The 23299-nt window shown below is 41.1% G+C and overlaps 1 protein-coding gene across 5 annotated transcripts in view; it reads right to left on the bottom strand.

Moving 5' to 3' along the window:
* Window positions 1-23299, bottom strand: part of CEP112 (centrosomal protein 112) — a 213968-nt gene that overhangs the window by 119911 nt on the left and 70758 nt on the right. For all 5 annotated transcript variants that reach the window (XR_013982675.1, XM_080994465.1, XM_080994463.1 and 2 more), the window contains one exon: window positions 21857-21936. Coding sequence is in view for 4 of the 5 variants with exons in the window: in XM_080994465.1 (XP_080850591.1) it covers window positions 21857-21936 (80 nt within the window). In the remaining variant the exon portion in view is untranslated. The remainder of the gene's footprint in view (window positions 1-21856; window positions 21937-23299) is intronic.

Genomic DNA, 23299 nt, shown 5'->3' with positions numbered 1-23299 from the left:
AGGCACTCTGGGCGGCTTCCAACAAAGATTAAAAACACATTAAAATGCCACACATTAAAATGTCACACATTTCCATAGGGCGTGTGCCACTACCGAAAAGGCCCTCTGCCTGGTTCCCTGTAGCTTTGCTTCTCGCAGTGAGGGAACTGCCAGAAGGCCCTCGGCGCTGGACCTCAGTGTCCGGGCAGAACGATGGGGGTGGAGACGCTCCTTCAGGTATACTGGGCCAAGGCCGTTTAGGGCTTTAAAGGTCAACACCAACACTTTGAATTGTGCTCAGAAACGCACTTGGGAGCCAAAAAGAGCCCAAACATAGGACTAGGCTCTTGTGCAGGTTATTTCACCTTCAAAGTTTTCAGCTATACCAAGGAAGCTTAAGTAGTGCAGCTTTATTGTACCCCATAGAACCCTTTTCTTTAATCTTCCATTAAGTAACGTTAACACATCATCCAAAGATATTTAATCAAGAAAACATTTGGAATATATATGCCTGCATTGTTACAGTATATGCCTACATTAACACATCAACAGAAGTATATCCCCTCCACCATCTCCTCTAAGAAAGAAAGAGGATTACTTGCTGCCTGGTATACGTCAGATTATTAAGTATGGAGAACATGACACACATTGGGATCTTCTCAAGTCAATTTAGTGAAAACTCTTAATGCGCAGTTATGATATCAATTCAGCATTTGCATGGGTGACACAACTTATGCTTCAAAAGAGTATGATTATCCCAAGTCACTTTATCTTAATGTCAAACAGTGAACACTAATTTTTAAAGACTAAAGATGCAGCTTTCAGGAGCATTAGAAACTGAAGTATCACAACTGACCATAATATGGTCTTTTCCAGAATTATGCACAGGTTCTTATTCTCGTAACAACCTTTGATCTTGGTATGATGCATGCAGCTGACATGTTTTAAAGCAATATATCACTCCCTCTATTTCCAAAGTTCAGAGGTGGGCGTAGATTCTTACATATCCGAAATCGCACCATCCATGCACAAAAGGGCAGGTTTGGAGAAACTCCAGTGTTTGCAGACGTACAAAAAAGAATGGAAGGAAACAGTCCAAAGTAGCCCAATGATGACTGAGCGTGCTCAGGGGACACTGTATGCTGCCTGGTCAGGGGGAATGGAAAACTAGGTGGGGAGACCGGAGCAACTTCCTAGAAGAGAATATGAATAGTTGGCTGGAGCACCAAACAGAAGCACTCCACATTGCAGCTCCTAATTGTCCATGAATACAAGCATGCCTATTTTCAATTCTCCTTGTATTTATGGTATAAGTTATTGTTTATACTACATTTCCTCTCAACTTCTCTCTTATATGTGAGTATTCTTAGGTGGTGGTTTTTCTTTTAAAAAAAGACTGCTATTTTGTGAGAATAGAACATATCTGATTTTTACACACACACCCCAATCGAGGACTCATACCTAACTTGCTTTCTTTATGGTTTTAATATAACAATACATGCGTGTAATATATTTATTTTATGTTTATTTTATTCAGAAAGCTGTTAACCCTTTTTCTTTATAAACTCAAAACGGCTGACAAAAACAATTATACATAAAACCAGATGCCTGCTTTTGTTTTTCCAGATTTGTATATTTGTAAATAAATTCCGTTGCTAGCTTTGCCTTTATATATAGCAAAATTATTACTTTTTAAATACATTTCCGTTTCTACAGATCTGCATACTGACATATTTCTACACTGTTATGAAGTAACAATGATTTCTACTGTAAACTTATCAAACTGAATTTGATATAACTGACAGGCTATCTGTCGTCGGTTGTGTGTGTAAAAGATTGATTAAACTCACAGGTTATACATTTCAACAAAAAAGGCTCATAGGCATGTAAACTATTCTAATTTCCACTAGGCTTAGATAGAAGTTTTGAAAGGTTTGGAGTGTTAGTTTTTTAAAAAAATAGTGATCTATGTATTTTAAAGGGACGTGCGTGGCACTGTGAGTTAAACCACAGAGCCTAGGACTTGCCAATCGGAAGGTCGGCGGTTCGAATCCCCACGACGGGGTGAGCTCCCGTTGCTCAGTCCCTGCTCCTGCCAACCTAGCAGTTCAAAAGCATGTCAAAGTGCAAGTAGATAAATAGGTACCACTCCGGCAGGAAGGTAAACGGTGTTTCCGTGAGCTGCTCTGGTTCACCAGAAGCAGCTTAGTCATGCTGGCCACATGACCCGGAAGCTGTATGCCGGCTCCCTCGGCCAATAAAGCGAGATGAGCACCGCAACCTCAGAGTCGGCCACGACTGGACCTAATGGTCAGGGGTCCCTTTACCTTTACCCATATCTTTTAAAGATAGTGGTTAATTTTAGCTTTGGCTGCACTACCTAGAAGGAAGTTCCATTGAATTCCGATGTGTGTAGAACTGCAGTCTAACGCTGCCATTCAACCCCCCCCCCCACATACACACTTTGTGTGGGGCTGGACTGTGTGCAGTTTTTTGTCCCATCCGCCAAATGGGCAGGGAGGCAGAAGGGTTGCTGGTGGGTTCCCCACTAATAGAAACCTGTAGAAAGTCCTGAAAAGGCCCCTTTTCATGAGTGCATCACACCCAATTCAGGTTGAATTCTGCTCTAGCTCCAAGCTGGCACCATTATTTGCCCCCACTTTCATCCTGGATGGTGTGAGCAGCAGGGCTGCTAATACAATGTTGGTCCCACCATTCTGTTAAGCACTGCCAACTTGCAAAGCCAGGGTTTTGATTGCACCCTTACCAAAGATGAAAAAGCAGCTTGCTGCAAATTGCTGTTTAGGAAAACATGTACTTGGGCAGAGTCATCAACATTCAGCCCGCTCAAAAGAAAACAAATAAAAACAGAATACTAGAACTGTATAATAAAGGGACTCTGAGGACCATCTTGTCCAGCCCCCTACAATGATGGAATATGCAGCTGACTCATACGGGGATCGAACCTGCAACCTTGCCTCCTGTGAAACCTTTTGGGTTGGGACACAGAGAGGCGAACACAAGCTGCCGATGAACTGAAAACATGACATTCAGTGTTATTGCCCTTGAATATGAAAAGTAAGTTTTTCTTCTCAGACTGTTGGCTGATACTTACATTATCTAAACCAACCAACGCACTCCATCTTACTCTCTGTGATAACTGCATTGAACTCTGTTGTGCTTCAGGATTCTGATGTCATTTCTGATGTATTTTAACCATCAACCTCTTGAGAAGTGGCCAGCCAGGAATCAGCTTCCACTGATTTTCCAGGGTGCAGAAGCCAGTTCTACATCTACAGCAATAATTTGTAGTTTGCAACTTTTCCCCTCCAGGATATTGAGAAGTGTTGTTTCCATGAAGCATTAAAATATTCACTTTGAAGGTCTCCCTCCCACCCACGGTATTACTTGTTGCAGTGCCCAATACAATACAGTTACATCACTCAAATCCCTTAAAAACTGAGCTGGCATGAATATTAAAAGCACGAATTTAATCTTTGGCCTCAATTTATTTGTAAGGAAAAAAATTCTTTCATCTCAATGCATAAAGGATATGGTTACAGAATTAGCAGAATTGTGTAAATAATCTCCATTTAAACATGACTATGAAGTCTAAATAACAATTTAAGGAAGAAATGTACAAATAAAGTGAGAACATGTATTCTAAATACTTGTCTTAAGTGGTTAAGCAATTATTTCACTTCCATCTCTCTTCCAAAATATAAAAACAACTCTGTACAGAAGAGATAATACCAAAATATTCACAATGAGATCAACTAAAACTAGGGGTAATCCAATGGTTGGTATACTAATAATCTCAGAATATATTTGTGGCTTACTACATGTCAAAACACAAACGATTACTTGTAATAACCACCGCAACTCAACAGTAACTTTGTGCATAAGGTAAAGGGCAAATCAATTAACAGAACAACTATTTCAGCATTTGAAAAGTCCTCTGGAACTACTTGCCATTTGATATCACTTATTTCAGATATTAAACAGCCGCAAGAAACACTAGGGAGATCAGACCTTGCGACTGACTCAGTTGGTTTAACAGGTCCACAGGTTTCTGTTAAAAACCCAGTAGATCAAGCCAGCCTTATCTCTTCCCCCACTTTGCCCTAAAACACCTCGTAATCTGAATGGATTTGTGCTTGACTGGTGTATAACTTTCCCAGCACAAGATAAAAGTTAAAAAGTTTATCAGGCAGAAGATGTTTCTGCACTCCACTCCAGGGACAAACTTTATGAAATACCAATAAAACTCGCTAGCAAGAGTATGCATTACAAGGGAAATCCTGAGAAATTTTGTTCAGGAACTTGATTTCTTCTCTTAGACTTTTTCAATTTATTTATACCTCTCGGACAAAACACACACATACCCCAAAACCTCCTGGGTATTCTAATTACTATTCCTGCCCAAAAGAAAGGGAGCAGCCTCTACAGGTTTTAATAAATCAAATAAGAGTCATTTTTATCTTTTGTCTTAAGGTACTTAAGTACATGAAAGTATCAGGAGCTTGCAGCATTTGTCATTTATTTCTCAATCCATCCCAGAGACCTACAACGACCCACCAAGCTGCTTAACACAAGCCACTGAAACATCAACCTAAACCTGGATGATACACGTATTCTGACAAAAAAAAGAGAGGAAGAGTGGCCCTCATGTTGCTAAGCAACAGTTACTAAGCCAAGGCTACCACTGGAAATTCCAGGTACCTTACAGACAGAAGAGACCTGTGGCTGTAATGGAAGTCTAGAAATAAAGAGCCACTGCAAAAGGAAGAGGGCGTATGTTCACATTTCTCAGACTTGCGAGACAAAGGAAAAGCCCATTTTTCTGCAAACTATTTCCACTCTTCCCATCCAGCCTTACTTTCTCCCAAGAAGCTTTCCATGGGAAGGAACAATTCTATGTTTCTTTTCTTAAGGACAATTGTAGAATAAGGGTTTGGGATAGTACCATTTCTTTGGTATCACAGTTCCAAAGTATACTTCCAGAAGAGCCTCATCTTTCTCCGACTTTACTTAGTGATAGGGAAATGATGATCTAGCTCCTGTACTTAAGATTTGTGCACATCTTTAGTATCTCGGCATGCTCCTGAGATGCTACAACTGCTATGTGGCTGAAAAGACTGTAAATTAGGAGAGTAAAATACAGCAGCTTCCATCTAGACATTTTAAAGTGTTTACAAACAGCTGTAAATCTTCTGGGAAGTAGCCAGTTATATTTTTCCTGCAGTATATTGTATTATACATACAAAATATTGTGGGTTGTTGTTAGGAAATACATTGAAAGAAATCATACAAATGAGCTTATAAATGACACTCCCTATACGAGGATATGGAAATAAATCTGAAAGATCTGTCAGGCACCTTGATAAAATATTACATATGAAAATATTCTGCACCCTCGTCTCTCATCTTCCTGACTTCTTTGCATCTTCAAAAAAACTGTCACAATCAGTTCTGATATTATATATTCTACTATTCTAAGGTAGAGGGATGTATGCCTTCTTCTCTAATACAGGCCACTGTGAATCACCCAACATTATTAGAGGGCTTTTATCCATGGAAATAACTGCGGACATTTGAACTTTTGGCTGGTGAAAAGATTTTTAAATACAGGGTAAAATATGTTTATTTTGTAGGGTATAAACAGATGTGCCCTTGGGGTGGGGGCTTAAACTCTTATTTGGAAACAGACTCTTGTTCCCACTTCTAGGGATGTGCACTGGAACACATGTATCCTCAAACATGCCAACATTTCTGTTCTCATATTGCAGAACACACAAATGCGAACAAAATGTAACAGCCATCGACTGGTGACTTAGACACATTTTCAACATTATTTATGCTTGCATGACAAGAAATTCCTGCAGGATTCAGAAAAGTCCTGCTTCTCTACTCACAGTGTACTATACAGGACTGTTTCCGCATTGCTTCAAAACACAGTTAGGCTTAACTATGACTTAAAATAAATGAGCAGAATGCTGGTGAATGTGAACAAAACAGTAGCCATTTTGCTCCTTTCCTACTCAAGCTTCTACTTCGCTGTCTGGAGGGAAGCCATGGTCTGGCTTTGTGATACATCCAAACTCTGGTTGATGAGTTTGTCTCTCTGCAAACAAAACATGAAGGTTGCTTCTTGGCTTGCTTCTCGTGCTTTCTTTGGGGGAAAGAAAGCACAAGCCCTCATTCAGGCGTAAGCCAAACCATGGCTTAGCTCCCAGTAGCACGGGAGGAGAAAAGCAGCCACAAATTTAGCCTCATATACCAGCATGCTATGGGACGCGGGTGGCACTGTGGGTTAAACCACAGAGCCTAGGACTTGCCGATTAGAAGGTCAGCAGTTTGAAGCCCCACAACGGGGTGAGCTCCCGTTGCTCAGTCCCTGCTCCTGCCAACCTAGCAGTTCGAAAGCACGTCAAAAAGTGCAAGTAGATAAATAGGTACCACTCTGGGGGGAAGGTAAACGGCATTTCCGTGTGCTGCTCTGGTTCTCCAGAAGCGGCTTAGTCATGCTGGCTGCATGACCTGGAAGCTGTCTGCGGACAAACGCTGGCTCCCTCGGCCAATAAAGCGAGATGAGCGCCGCAACCCCAGAGTCAGTCACGACTGGACCTAAAGGTCAGGGGTCCCTTTACCTTTACCTTACCAGCATGCTATGTTTCACCTTTATACCACAACAATGCTTAACTGTTGTTTAAAGTGATATGTAAACCAGTTTACAGATATGTGCATAGACAACATACTAGGGCATTCCAAAGAAGGGAAGTTGTATTTGCACCGTCTTTATCCAGCTTTTCCTCCCCACTGAGCCACATTATTTAAGTCTTGGAGCTCACAGAAACCTGACCAGACAGAGGATGAGATTATGGGCACCCCTTACCTCCCCAAGGCACCTTCTTGGCCTGCCACACTGACTCAGTACTTCTCAGGTTCATGTATTGAAGAAGGAAGGTAGAAACAGGACACCACTGAGCCATATGAGCATCCTTCCACGCACAAGCACAGCATCCACATGATGAAGGACTGTATCCTTCATATTTGTGCTATTTTTCTTTAATTGTGAAATAAAAAAACCAGACAATAAACTGCATAATTAAAGATAAGCCTTTTTATAACTATTCACTGGAGTTAAGATGTAATTAAATACATTATTTAAGCAGCAGTTATCAGAATCAAAGAATGGCCATCTTTTACAGCAAAAAAAATCCCAACCATATGGAATATGTGCAGAATTACTATTTTTGTTCAGAGAAGAGGGAGGAGGGGAAGAGACAGTGTGAAGTCATTCAACCAGAATGATAACTAAACCAAACCCAGATCAAAGGAATAAAGAAGAAAGGCTGAAATGTGAAGCTGAAATATTTATTGCCTTCAAAACATCATCCCTGTCCTGTCCCTGGGCACTTTAATATTGTGAAGTTGCTAGAAAGCATTCTAAGTTGCATTCATCACTGCAGACAAATGAACCCAAAATTTAAGGAGACAACAGGCTTGTTCATTATTCAGTGGTTCTGAATCTAATATGGAATTTCTTGTTTAGGGTGGAAGAAAGCAAGCATTTAATTGAAGAATTGTATACAGCATTTTTAGTACTAAACTAAGCCACAACTGAAAACTCCTTTGGGTATTATTATTAATATTAGCATATCAAAAATACAAAATTAAAAGTACATAATCCCCATATCGTATATACTAATAATGAATTAATTATCTGAGCATGGATACTTTTGCAACCAAAACAGCACCATCCATGCACAAGAGAAAGGTTCCAGCGAGCTTAGAGGTACTCAACAGAAGAACAAAAGATCTTTAAGCAGGCAAAACCCTGAAGGGCACCCCAGGGAAGACTGAGCATGTTTAGTGGGCAAGAAATGCTGACTGATTGTTGGTTGGGTTGGGGGACTGGCAAATGAAAATATGACAGGAGTGGTAATAGAATGGAGAATTAGAGGAGAGCAGCCAACTGGCTGGAACAATGAATATGGGGACTCCACACTACAACTTAATATTACAGATCTGACTGGTCCATCATAAGTACATAATTGTGAGTTGCCATCAGTACAAATTACAAATCTACCTGCAGCATTGTGGAAACAGTTTTACAACAAAAACAAAATCCATAAGGGAAACATTCAGCAATTGATAATAAACATAATAAAATAGCAAATGCTTCAGTTATTCTGATGTCCAGTCTCTTCTAACAGCTAAGATAAAGCTCTCTTATTTTTGAGAGACCATTTCTGTATTATCAACACGTTTGTTAATTTAACCATTCCTGATGTCAGTGACCTCCAAAATCCCAAAGGCATCCATAGGAAAAGATGGAAAATAGTGCTTCCAAATTGCAAACTTGATCTTTCAAGCCCTATTCAGAATAGGCTGACACCTTAACACGGGAACAATTTATTTCTTAATGAGGAACAATTATGTTTGTCCACATTCAACAGTCCATCAGGACCAACACAGCCTCCCCAAGGAGCTGTAGAGCTGAATGTTAGGGGCAGCCTACTCCAGTTCCTGGATGATCTGGGATAAAGCATCTGGGGCTTTGGAGTTGGCTGCCATCAGTATGTAATGGTTCCAGGGGTTGCTCGTGCGTAAGCCAGTGCAAACACCTGGCTGGATTGCCTGAGTGAACCTTTTCTGTCCGGACAGCCACTCACCCGTGGCTGTCTCAATCGCTGGCAGAATCCGTCAGTGGGCGTTTCTTAAACTTCTTCCAGCAAAGAAGCTCTTTGACGCCTAGTCTCCTCCTACTTTCTCTGCGCGAAAGCCTTCTGCGCAAGGAGGGCGTAGGCAGCGGAGGAGCTCTACTCTCCCCGCTGGTCCCCGGCAAGGAGTCATGGGACCGCCTCGCCGCTTTCCCCATCTGCCCCCCTTCTCCACTGGTGCTACGCTGATTCTCCCCAGAAGATGGGCTGCCTCTCCCAATCCCGGGACGCTCTCCGGAATCCCTCTGGATTTTGCTCTCTCCCTCCGGCACTGATGGCAGTTCCCTGACACAGTATGTCAGCTTTTGCAAAGATACATCATAGCCATTTAAAAGCAAATACCTTTAACAAGGAGAGAAAAGTTTATTCACTACTGGAAACAACTGGGCTCCATTAGTTTAACTGACCAACGTGCTATTCTATAATGTTGATTAGAAATTGCTGAATGTTTCTCCTCCTAGTTTTTGGCTTTGGCTGTTTAAAATCTATTTTCACAATGCTGTTTGTAGGTCTGTTTGTAAACCAGATCTCAAAGGAAAAAACAACTATCTGACTTTTAGAAGACATCTGAAGGCAGCCCTGTTTAGGGAAGCTTTTAATATGTGAAGGACTATTGTATTTTAATATTATGTTGGAAGCCGCCCAGAGTGGCTGGGGAAACCCAGGCAGATGGGCGGGGCATAAATAAATAAATAAATAAATAAATAAATAAATAATGGATATAGAATATGGAAGAATTGTTAGGTGTTTTGATATGGTATTTGATATGGTATGTTTTTAATATGGTATCCAGTTGTTAAATACAAAGGAGACAGCACAGAACCCTAGGCCAAAAGGTAAAAGCATTGAACTGGCATCTCCCATTGCTATCTCCTAGAATCCTAAGAGTCTGATACAGTTCTATTTCTGGATTGCTTATGAAAGCATCATGTTACTTACTTCAACCCCATTTTAACATATAAGCAGGATTAGAATATAAGCATAGTGTGTGGTTTATATGTATCAGTCTAGGATGGCAAAGAAGACTTGTTTCCCCACCCTCAGCCCTACTGGAAGTGGCATTTACAGCCTTGGCAGGGTGATGGGGAAATATGTTGCTGTTTCCCAGCCTCAGCGTGCCAGACGGGGTGATTTTACTGCTCCTCTCAGCCATGTGGAGGGCTGGGAAACATGACGAGACCCCAGAGAGCCAATTACTTAGGCTTAGCTCCTGGTGGGTGGACATCCCAGGGCAGACCTGGGTGAAGACTTTGTCCATCCAGATCCACTCTGGGAGTATTTAAGGCGAGCTGCAGGGGATTGGAAACCTCACAGTTTACATCCGGCTTTCCCTCCTACCCTCCCTTTATTGCACTCGTTTATGGGCTGTCCTTTCAGAAGGCAACAACCCTGCATTGACTTTCCTTTGGGTAATTTAGTGGCCACTGTTTTCAGGGGCAGGGAGGAATTTGCCCTACAAAGTGATTGTCTGGGTCTGCGGGCTTGGCCTACCTGATAACAATCATCACAGCTTTATAGTGGAAGAGGCACTGGGTGGGATCTCTGATGGGGATGGGTGGTGGGGAGGGACTTCAGTTTGGATGGATAGCTTCCAATATGATTTTAAGGTTCTAGATGCATAAGAATAGTTGATAGGCACTGACATACAGTGTGAGCATGCAATACGTTCAGTTACAATAACAAAACTGAAGAAAACTAAATAAATTCTTCTAAAATGCTAGTTCATTTCACAGCATGTAATATTACTTTGTAACCATCAAGTTATTTATCATGGCGGTGAATCCATCACCTACTGTACCTATCCTGTTGAAGACACATCCACTAGTACATCTCTAAAGAGAAATCAAGTGCAGAAAGGTTTTTTAATTTATTTATGTTTTAGTTATAAGCATCTCACTGGCATTAATAGGCCCTGTGGAGAAATAAGGCGTGGGATCAGTTTTGAAACAGTTAACGGGATACTTATTTTTTTAAATGGCGACCATAAAACAAAGGTTTCCACATATTTACTATTTTCTGTTCATACTTTACGTTGTGCCCCCTAGAGTGAGGGTTATGTCAGCATGTTCACTAGAACTAAAGGAATGTTTACAATATGATGGAAACTTTGACTGCTTTGGGACTAAATGGTTTCAGATGCTCAGAGTACCAAGTGGAGAACAGATGCTTTTCCCCAATGATTTAGGAGTAGAGGAAGAATATTAAATTTGGGGGGGGGGGAATAATCAAACTCTTCAGCCCTGCATATATCATTGTTTTTAAATCACAAAGATCACTACTCTCATCATGATACAACTCTTTTAATGAGCAGAGTACTTAGCATCTATATAATGCCATGAACACAGTATTGAGCCCCTATAACATATCAGCTTTGCCATTTCATGTTAAAATGTTCAGAAACTTGGTCCCTGTGTTCAGAAACCTCAGAGTTCCTAGATCTGCAGGATAAGGACTCCAAAACAATTGTGACACCCACACTCAATAAACAACCTCGACATTCTCCAATTTAGCTATGGAGGTTCCAGAACCTCAGGGATTTACATGATACCGTCCTGGTCTGCAGTAAGACAAAGCAAGATCTCAGGTCTTCCTGGTCTTCTGCAGTAGAGTCCTCTGAGTTAAAGGATGTCAGTACCATATCTTCAGGCTGGGCGTGGGGTGTGAAACTCTGGTTCCTGACATATATAACAGTGAGTAATTAAAGAGTGGGCATACCCCTTGCATAGTATCTAGCGGGATATTAATTCAGGCTGCTCCATGTTCAACCTCTGGCTTTCAGTTCTAAACCACAATCTCAAATGATTTGGAAACTTCTTCCTATAGAAATGTGATGTGCTACCCAGTGAAAGCAGGAAGAAAATTGAATCTTGCCAAATAAATTTTCAGAAGCCACAATTAAATAACATTAAAGTAGACACCACATCTAAAAAAAAATGGCTCTGTGCAAATCTTCCACTGGTTATCTCCAATATTCATTTATGCAAAAAATGGCGGGTCTGTAACTAGCAATATGGAAGGCAAGTCTTATCCGATATCTTCCCCCACCATCCTCATACACACTTAGTTTAGCCCATTTCCAGCTCTGTGTCTTGTCTGGCTTGGAAACAGAATCACCAAACCTTATGGGTTGTCTCTGAATCTGCTTACCCAACAAATGGCTATCTACGAATTTTGCACCAGTAAAATCTTAGCTAATTCTGAAAGAAGAATATTATAAATTTTAACTATAAGCTATTTATAGTTGATATCCAGGGCACATTAGATCAAAAACACTAATCCTAGTAACACAAGATAAGGCACATGGGTATGCAGGCCAACATGCCAAAGGACAATTTGTGAAACTATAACACTAAAGGGGTGGGGGGAAGCATTCAAAATTCTAGGCTTAACGGACAACATAAAAACTGCCAAATTGCTGGGTCCAAATGGAATTCACTCAAGAATTCTCAGAGAACTCAAATGCTGATCTTCTGACAAGAACATGTAACTTGTCCTTCAGAACAGCCTCCATACATGAAGACTGGAAAGGACTCAATGTAACATCAATTTTTTAAAAAGGGACAGGGGAGGGGGTGTCCTGGAAATTACAGACTGATCAGCTTAACATCTTTCCCAGGGAAATTTGGTTGAGAGGGTGATTTAAAAACAAAACAACCAAAAAACCCAAGCATATATAGTGGTACCTCAGGTTACATACGCAGGTTACATACGCTTCAGGTTACATACTACGCTAAGCCAGAAATAGTGCTTCAGGTTAAGAACTTTGCTTCAGGTTGAGAACAGAAATCATGCTCTGGCGGCGCGGCAGCAGCAGGAGGCTCCATTAGCTAAAGTGGTGCTTCAGGTTAAGAACAGTTTCAGGTTAAGTACGGACCTCCGGAACGAATTAAGTACTTAACCCGAGGTACCACTGTAGAAGAATAAGTCTTACTGAAGCAGGACCAGCAAGGTTTCCACAAGGGCAACTCCTGGACAACCCATAAAGCTGAATGTTGGAAGATTCAAGATAGATTAAAAAAAACACTTCTTCATGTAGTGCATAGTTGAACTATGGAACCTGCTCCCACAAGAGGCAGTGATGGCCACCAATCTCAATGGCTTTAAAAGAGGATTAGAGAAATTCATGGAGGAGAGGGCTATCGATGGCTGCTAGTCATGATAACTATGGACTTCAACAGTTGGAGGCAGTGATGCTTTTGAATACCAGTTGCTGGAAACCATTTTTTTTGGGGGGGGAGGGGAAGAGTGCTCTTGTGTTTGAATCTTGCTTGGGGGTTTCCCACAGTCATCTGTTTGGCCACTATGAAAACAGAATGATGGACCAGATAGGTTCATTGGCCTGATCCAGCAGGCTTTTCTCATATTAGAAGTTGGGGAATGCTGAGTTCTAGAACCAATGAGGTTGCTGGTTATCATACAATTTGATTATGTACGTGACTGAATTCTTCTATTAAGCTCAACATGATGTGTTCAGGTACTCGTCATATTGATGTACTACAAAGATATCACAATGATTTAGACATATATATCATACAAAGGGTGATAATTCCTAAAAAGATGTCAAGACAACTTTAATTGAGAGGGACACACTTTTTGATGGGCGATGAAGACATTTCAGGAGTCTAATGCTGTAATATGACAAACATCTTGTTCATATGAAGCAAGGCACACCAGGCAAGCAATGACTGTAGAAGTTATGTAAGTCTTCCTGCCAGTAACAACAATGGTGTTATCAACTTTTCTCACAATGTCACAATCTACTAAAAAACAACAACACCTCAGTAAGCACACTAAGCATTCAAACCCTCACAAGTCACTGAAGAACCACATTACTCCAAACACATATTGTTACAAAGAGGCAAAATTGTTTTGTTTTTTTAAATTCATGTATTCCCAAAGAACAAGACAATAAATTTTAAAAAGTATTCTTAACGGGCTATCTTATCCAAATGACCATAATTTCATACCAACTTCTGCATATTATAGAAAAGAAGTCTGTACAGTATATGATACAGTCACTGAGATTTTGTAAAGCTTGACCTTCCAAACACTGACATTGTGCAAATCCTTCCATATTAAACAAGATCTGATCAGATGTATACACCAAAGAAAGAGTAGTGGCACTACCTTCTTACATTAAAAAAATAATAGAATGAATTTAAAGCAGTTGGTGGGTGAGCATTCGCTCTGTAACATCAGCACTTGCAACAGCTTTAGGCTTGGCTCCCAAGACAGGTAAGGAAAGTAAGATAAAGGTTCATCATCATAATCTCCATCACCAAACACTTGACCATAGATCACATCCACATATGCTTTTTACAATTTAATGTGTGTTTGAAAAAGCTTCAGCACTATTCTTCACCCATTTCATTCACCAAGCTATGTGAGTTTCAGTGGAAAATTATGGCCTACGGATAACATATTTGCAGAAAACAACTACAATCAAAGCACATATGGTAACAGTGCAGTTCTATGCATGCCTACTCATAACTAAGTCCCACTGATCTCAGTTAAGGCTTCCTCCCAGGAAACTACGTAGAGCAGGGATGCAGAACCTGTTGCCCTTCAGATGTTGTGCAATTCTTGTCACCTCCAGCCAACATGGACAATGGTCAGTGATAGTTGTAGTCCACAACATGTGGAACTCCACAGGTCCCCTTTCTCTGCTGTAGAGGATTGCAATCAAGCTTGCACTTTGAAAAACAGTACCTGATCTCACACGAGAGTAGTGTTAAGTGAAGTAACTCTGTGGTTCCCCCCTCCCCCAATTTACGGATCACACCAACACCCTACTGTGGAATACAGTGGTACCTTAGGTTAAGTACTTAATTCATTCCGGAGGTCCGTACTTAACCTGAAACTGTTCTTAACCTGAAGCACCACTTTAGCTAATGGGGCCTCCTGCTGCCACTGCGCTGCGGGAGCACGATTTCTGTTCTCATCCTGAAGCAAAGTTCTTAACCTGAAGCACTATTTCTGGGTTAGCAGAGTCTGTAACCTGAAGCATATGTAACCTGAAGCGTATGTAACCCGAGGTACCACTGTATCAGTTTATTGTGTAATTAAGCTGAACAGGATACAAGAATGAAGTGTATTCCTGCTCTGATATTTACAGCATACACATAAGTAGGTTACTTATGGAACTGTACCAGCCCACTAGTAGTTGATATGTTATTCATGTAGATTAATCAATGTACCACAAAATGTATCAGGTCCCTGTGCAAAGATCACCAGTGAAAGAATGAGAACAGCTGGAAAAGTAAATTAATGACAGCACTTGCAAGTCACATATCGGAAAACAATATCCCTGTGCAAATAGCTTAGACAACTATCAGATCTTAGAATCACCAATATTACACCTAACATTTCAGAGCTGACAGCAAAGCAGGCTATATGGAACTAAATTATTTGCTAATGTACGGTAATACATACCCCACTTAAAGCACAGCATACGTGGTGCTCCTAACAATATCCATTTAAGTACTTAATAGGCCCTGATGTACTTAAAGAACATGCTCTGGATCTTAGTTTCATTGCATGCATGCCCGTACACATTTTTAATTGGCCAGGTCATTTTGTTTATGAATATATCTTCTTCCATCCATTTTTTACTATGCTTACCATTTTTGGCATTTCTTAACCTACCCAACCCGGCTTTTTCAACACACACTTAAAAACCCCACTTTTCAGCATCTGGTGTCTACTCTGTATATACTTAGCAATGTAATCCCAGCCCCCCATTTTCTGTATTCATTGCAAATGAGATTATATCGAGAAAGGTTTAGCCTAATAAGTGATCTGTCCCTCATAACATGCCATTATGATTCAACTAACATACAGTAATCAGAAAGAACCTCCCTTGCCCTAAGTAATTATATTGGCATTATGTGTTCAGTCATGGTGTGTAGACATTTTAAATTACTTTCTAAAGAAACACTAACTTATATTAAAGCAATTTCCACTAAGGAGAACATGGCAGTGACTAGTTTGCCAACATTAAATATAAATCAGCATTGACAGGAAATGTGCAGCAATTACGAGAACTGCAAAGCAGTAAAGAGTATTTTTTAAACAAGCTTCCACTGGAAGCATAGGCACATTAACAAGAATTCAAACCCACAAATCTGCTGGGCTGGAGCAAGTTAGGAGATGGCCTATGTCCCCTGGCAGAAGGGAGTCTTTATCTGTGGAAATACCCCTACTAGCAGAAGTCGGCTGAGGACCATGAAGGCTCTGTGGCTTCAGATGGAGTGTAGCTGTGTGGAGACTGGCTACTTGTTGCAGGAGCCAGTGCCTCCCTTGAAACATGCCTTGATGGTACTCCAGTAAGGTGGTGGAGGAAAGGAACATAGCTCAAGTAAATGACCATCTCCATGCAGGGGGTGCATGGCAATGAGGGTTTCACAGTCTCCCTGGACCATGCTAAGCACTCACCATGAGATATGGAAAACATTCCCCATTGCTTGTGGAAAGGGTGGCAGATGTGCCAGGCATTTCCAGAAGCATGAAATATGGCAGAGTCGGTTATAACGTATACAGGAAATTACAAAATGCCACGAACAGAAAATCCTAAATTTAAAGTAGCAGCGGCCACCCTATTATTTCCTAGTTGGAAACATTTAGTTTCATGATACTTTAATGCAAGAGCAAGACTAGACTTTGGAATACAATGTAACTACAACTTTAATTGTCATAAAGGTGGATACAGAATAAAACAGTAACTTACTGCAACAAACAATCTATATACTTAAAGACTGCTTCTTTATCTGATGGGCAGACTGAAAAAACCTGTCATTATAGCATGGAAATATTTTTACCATAGACATAAACATAACACAATTCTTTTAGAGGCTCACATTTTATTTCTTGGTTTAGGGGATTAAAAAACCAACAAACCTTTGCTCTATTTAACTTAATAACTTTTCCTGTTCAAACCCGCATTTGTTTGCTTGAACAACACTCAACCAAATCAAACTCTGGTGATTCATTCATTCATTCATTCATTCATTTGATTTGTATGCCTTTGTCCAAAGATTACAGGGCAGCTGACAACCTAATACAACATGAGAGCACAAATATTACAAAATGAAAACCAATACCACCCCCCAAAAAAAACCATTTTAAAGACGATAGAATGTTAATCATCCAAAGGCCTGGTTATAAGAGAGAAATGGGACTGCAAAATTGCTCCATCTCCTTTGCTCTACTCAAAGCCCAGTTTCACCAGGCTCCTCCCTGAATTGTCATCTAGCACTAGCCATTTAATGAGAGAACAGGGGGAGAGAAAGCGGGATCTGCAGGGGCTCTACACCAGTGTTGCTGAAAGATAGTAACTTTTAGCTCATCCTGTCCTAGAGATCGTTTCATTCCAAATGATTGTTACAAGAACTCTATGCCTAAATTCTCTTCCCCGCCTCCATCCCTTTTCAGTTTGCATTGCCTTTTAGATTGTGAGGGGATGAGCGGGAGAATGCCCCATTGTGCAAGTCCCACTGTGCAAGTTAATGCCTTTGCACAGAGTTTGCGCTGATGGGACTCATTAGGTAATTGCTGCCCTTATGGTTTTGCTTTGGGGGAAAAAGACATTAACAGTGTACTGTGTTTACAGTTTAGAGTAAGGTATTCTCTACAACAGTGGTGGCCAACTCTGCGATCTACTTTCAGAATTAAATACCCCCGGTTTTTTAGGAGGGAGGCCCTGTTTTTTAGGGAGGAGAGAAGTTCCATTGTTCCATTTTGGGGGGGGGGGGGTTTAAAGGCAAGGGACAAAGGCATAAGGTAAAATCACTCACAAATAGATCACTGTGGTTCAAAACAACAGCACAGAGAACGCTCCGTCTTCCCTTCCAGAGATCATACAACAATGGAGGGCAGGAGTCAGTTTTAGTGACGCTAAGGAAAGGGAGCCAGAGATCGACCGTGATCTACCAAAACCTCGAGGGAATCTACCAGTAGATCACAATCGACCTGCTGGACATCCCTGCTCTACAACATATATACCAACAAACAGCGCAACCCTACTCAAAAGTAAGTCCAAGTGAATTCAGTGGGGTTTACTCCCAAGTCGGGATGGGGACAAAATTCAATTTGATTCACCTTTAAAGATGAACCTGCTAATTTCCACATTCAGAAAAAATACATAAACTGAAGCCATCCTTCAAAATTCACATTTCTACGAAACTTGCAATGCTGTTCCCCAACCAAGTAATCTGTACATAAACGGGTATACTAGGGCAAAATGGGCATAAAAATGCATTTACTGGTCAAAATTGCTTTGCAAAAACATGTAGATTATGCAGAATTGTGTATATTCCTTTCTCCAGCAGTGCTGTTAGCAGAGGGACTCAGCAGCAGTGGCGGTTTCACCAGCGATATACCGCTGAGTGAAACCAACATTGCACTCTGCCCTCATACGACGCAGAGGAAGAAACAAGCTGTATTGGAGAGGCTCCCTCTGCATCTTTAAACTGTTCGACTGAGGACAAGTGTGCAGCTGCTCTTACCTCTACCAAAGGAGTCCCCAGCCCAACACTGGCTCCTGCGTGCCGGTGGGAGGGGGGGCTCCATGAAACTGCTCAGCTGAGGGGAACGCAGTTGGCGCTCCTCACAGCAAGCAGTTAAAGGAGCACTAATGCTCTGCCTGCTCACAGCAGGACTGTTTCAGCTGGGGAATGGGAACCTTCCCTTCACCCAGCTGTGCTGGACAAACAAGTTGTGTTGTCCTAGACCACAAGCGCCTGGGTGAAACCACCTCAGCTTCCAAGGTGAGAGCTGGAGCAGTTTCACCAGGTGCCTCATGGGCAGATTGTTTTTTCAAACTGCGATGTATGGTTGGCAATAAACCATTATGTTGAAAAGCTAATATCGCCTAGTCCTACTGTTTGTTATCTAAGAAATAACATATTTGTGTCCCTCTTAAAAAATCTGAATGAGTTTCCCATGAAGAAAAGGACAGGATATTTGTTAAACTGCCCTAAAATATTGTTCACCTCTCTTAAGCCAGCAACTAGTAAAACTCAAACCGCATGACTTCTTTGACTCTAGTTTGGATGTGAAAAGAATACACTTATGTATGGTTGTTTAATCATATTGATTTTTAATTGTGATCTTGTTGCTTCTTTTTATTTCTTACGTATCATGTTTTATTGTATTACAATCTGAATTCTATGGAATTGCAAAGTTCACAAAGTGCAGGGCTTGCAAAGCTTGCAATCAATTGGTTGGGCACTTGGGAAACACTGAACAAGGGATTTTACAGGCACTGAACTTTGTGAGATGTAGGGAAGGTGGTTGGGCATGACCAAAATGGCCTAGCAAACCAAATTGGGAGGCCTGTCCAACTACACTTGGCCCAGGTAGGTTCCCCACCAGTCATCTGTAGTCTCTAACCACATGGTTAAGATCAGTGTTACCATGGGGCAATTGTCTAGATTTTCAAGCAACACAGAGGGATGATAAGCTGTTTAATAGCTGCTGTGCAGCTTTTGGTATAACCGATATCCATTTTTCTGGATTAATGGGAGAGACTACATCTTCACTGCTATGGTGGCCCTAATCTAGCAAGCATTTGTAAGATAGTAACAGAAGGAACGTAATAGAGGGAAGAAAAGAATCTTGCAGCTGCTCTTTTTCTACTCCCAGAATTCAAAAGAAATGTGGAACTGAATAGACCAGATCAGAGTCAGCTTCTGATCTAGTAAATTTCACTCCTGAAATAAATTTCACACTTTTTTTTTTTTCCTTTTAAGGGGCTGCATAAATCATTTAAGATATTTAAGCATCCTTTCACTTAGGAAAACCAGGAAGTGCAATTAAAAATAACAGTTTCAAAAACTGTCAAAAAACAGTTTCAAAACTGCTTTGTGTATGGAGTGGAAACAGTATATTATCAGTCACAGGCACCATACTGCAGGCACTCAGAATCATGCTAAAAGGGACACATTTCTATCTCAAGTGTGCTGGCTATGTTTCTGTTTTTCTGTCACAGAGCTTGAAACACGACAAGTCAGTCTCACATGAGATGATGGTGAAACAAAACAGCTGCTCACACGCAGAAGCACATTGCCCAGAAGCAATAAGACCCCTATAATATTGCCTCAAATTCTGAAAAATTATCTGTACATAGTCTAAACATCTGCCAAGTTGAGAACTTATAAAGGCATAGTATAAGCACACACATGAAATAAACACAAAACACTACACACACACACACACACACACACACACACACACACACCACCCCTTTCAACATATAGCTGTTTTACCCCCTTTCCTTCCCATGCAGAATATATGCTTCTGGGTTCTGCATGATTATCAGGTGTACATAATCAGGCCATACATCTATTCCCTGAAAACACACAATACAACCTTTATTCCTTTATATGCTGCTATTACCTAAAAAGAACTGTGAGAACACCATAAGATAATATTTTAATGTGAGTATGAGCATCATCTTTGGGATTTAAATTAATACTGCAGCCATCAACACTAAATGCTCTCAGTGTAAATGCTCTCTCATCTCAGTGTGCTGGAATATTTATTAGGGTTGAACTAAAAAGAAGAGTTTGTGGTTTTTGCCAAAGCTTTCATCTGCTGAAAAAAGCACACAGCTTTAGCAGTTGGGGGTTGGAAATGGGAAAATGCACTCACTTATTCAGAGTCAGGACAGGGAGCATTGACTTGGCTCTTAAATGGTTTTGTAATGTTGTCATATAGAATAAGTTACAGATAGGTAGCCGTGTTGGTCTGCCATAGTCGAAACAAAATAAAAAAATTCCTTCCAGTAGCACATTACAAACTTAGTTGGTCTCTAAGGTACTACTAGGGACGTGGGTGGCGCTGTGGGTTAAACCACAGAGCCTAGGATTTGCCGATCAGAAGGTCGGCGGTTCGAATCCCCGCGACGGGGTGAGCTCCTGTTGCTCGGTCCCTGCTCCTGCCAACCTAGCAGTTTGAAAGCACGTCAAAGTGCAAGTAGATAAATAGGTACCGCTTTGGCGGAAAGTTAAACAGCGTTTCCGTGCGCTGCTCTGGTTCGCCAGGAGCGGCTTAGTCATGCTGGCCACGTGACCCAGAAGCTGTATGCCGGCTCCCTCGGCCAATAAAGCGAGATGAGCGCCACAACCCCAGAGTCATCCGCAACTGGACCTGACGGTCAGGGGTCCCTTTACCTTTTAAGGTGCTACTGGAAGGAATTTTTTTATATAGGATAAGGTGGACCATCATTTCATCCATGCAAACCCTGACTTTCAGGAGGAAAGTGGGGGAGCACTTGGGTGAAAGTCTTGAAGCAGCAACAGAGAGGGTAAAAATATTGCTACAAGCTCAGATAGTTTTTATACTTTTGAAACTCAAAGAATATTTACAGAGCACTGCTCTGTACAGATCTATATTTCACACTGAAAAAACAAAATACAATATTTATTTGTATCACCATATTGTGTTTGCTTTGTTATATTATTGCTTATAAAAGCTATAAGCAAAAGGCGACATTAAACTCTGCATGAACAGGAACTTTTCAAATGCCATAAAAAACCCACAACTGGATATGCACAATTAACACAGGCAGCAATTTTAATCTCCGGACCTAACTGTTTTTAATCACATACTGGGTGATGCTTTTTGGTTAGACAGTAGAAAGAAAGAACAGCACTCTTCTTAAGAGTTTGATGCCTTTTCTTGAGAAGAGCTCCTTGCCTACAATGAAGACAGCCCTTTTCTTTTTACACTGAGAAATGAGGATATAGTGAAAGTATCCAAATAGCAGAGTTAAGTGGAACTTCACCACTCCTGATTCTATTTGATGGCTAAGAGCCACCTCTCTCCATCATGTATATTTAGATACAAGCATGACTCCAGTATCAACAAAACCTACATATGTATTAGGATAATAACACTATATGAATTTATATAATGTATAGGAATGTATGGGAGTATATTACATTGCATTTGTGTGTGTGTGTGTATATATATATATATACATTTCTCTCTCTTTCTTATACACATTTGTTCTCCCCACCCCCTCACGTCTCCCCTTTTTTCCTTTGTATCAATTTATTTCTTTATAGCCGAGATTCTTTCAATAAAAATATTAATATTTAAAAAACAAAACATAATCTTCCTCAGGAACATTCTGGAGCCATTTTACTCACCTCAGCATGTCTTCCATTTTTCGTATTCTCCTATGAGAATCCTTTCTCTCCTTCTCAAAGTCATTCTGCAACCCATGCATCTAACATTTAAAAAAGAAAAAGAGTTACGTTCCAGTCATCACACACCCTGATAACCGTGACATATGGTCACTGCCATTCATTCTCTGAGGTCTTCCACAACAGACTCTATGTGAGGCTGCATTTGAAGATGGTTCTGAAACTTCAGCTAATGCAGAATACAGCAGCTTGCCCATTAACCAGCACAGACCACTATTCTCACATACAGTGGTGCCTCAGGTTAAGAACTTACTTTGTTCCGGAGGTCCGTTCTTAACCTGAAACTGTTCTTAACCTGAAGCACCACTTTAGCTAATGTGGCCTCCCACTGCCGCTGCACGACTTCTGTTCTCATCCTGAAGCAAAGTTCTTAACCCAAGGTACTATTTCTGGGTTAGTGGAGTCTGTAACCTGAAGCGTCTGCAACCTGAAGCATCTGTAACCCGAGGTACCACTGTATCACCTGTTTTGAAATACAGTCGTACCTAAGTTCTCAAACGCCTTGCGAGTCAAACGTTTTGGCTCCCAAACGCCACAAACCCAGAAGTGAGTATTCCAGTTTGCAAACATTCTTTGGAACCTGAACATCTGACACAGCTTCCGTGGCTTCCAATTGGCTGCAGAAGCTTACTGCAGCCAATTGGAAGCCGCACCTTGGTTTCCGAACATTTTGGAAGTCAAACGGACTTCTGGAATGGATTCCGTTCGACTTCCGATGTACCACTGTATCTGCAATTGTCCCAGTTTGTTTTCCCGTCCAATATTAAGGGCTTATTTAAGGCAGAGCTTTCCAAACTGTGTGTTACGACATATCTGGTATGCCCCGCGGATGACCTTAAGGTCTACAAATGACAACACTTTGGAGGTCCCAAGTCGCAAGGTGGTTAGATTGGTCTCAACTAGGGCCAGAGCCTTTTCAATACTGGCCCCGACTTGGTGGAATGCTCTGTCACAAGAGACTAGGGCCCTGCGGGACTTGACATCTTTCTGCAGGGCCTGCAAGACAGAGCTGTTCCACCTGGCCTTTGGTTTGGACTCAGTCTGACCCTTATGTTTCCCTCCCCTTACAGTTTTGATCTATGGGCTACTTCTAAAATGAGGCTGCATTTTAAATTGTATTTTAACCTGTATTTTAAATTGTTTCCCCCCCTCCCATTATGATTTTATTGTAATTTTACTGGTGTTAGCCGCCCTGAGCCCGGCTCTGGCCAGGGTATAAATAATTTTTTTTATTATTATTATTATTAGCATGTCAGCTGCAATGTGTGTGTCGTGTGAACGCTCCCTGCACTCCTCCCAGGGCTGGAAAGGGCCAGTCTATTTCCTGCAAAAGCCTACTCCTGCCTTTGTCCACTAGAGTTGCAAGTAACCCCAACCAGTGATGCA

This window comes from Podarcis pityusensis, assembly GCF_964106645.2.
Source record: "Podarcis pityusensis genome assembly, chromosome: 2".
In the NCBI taxonomy this organism is placed as follows: Eukaryota; Metazoa; Chordata; class Lepidosauria; order Squamata; family Lacertidae; genus Podarcis; species Podarcis pityusensis.
Note: the sequence above shows the minus strand (reverse complement) of the source record. Positions and strands in the feature narration are given on the sequence as shown.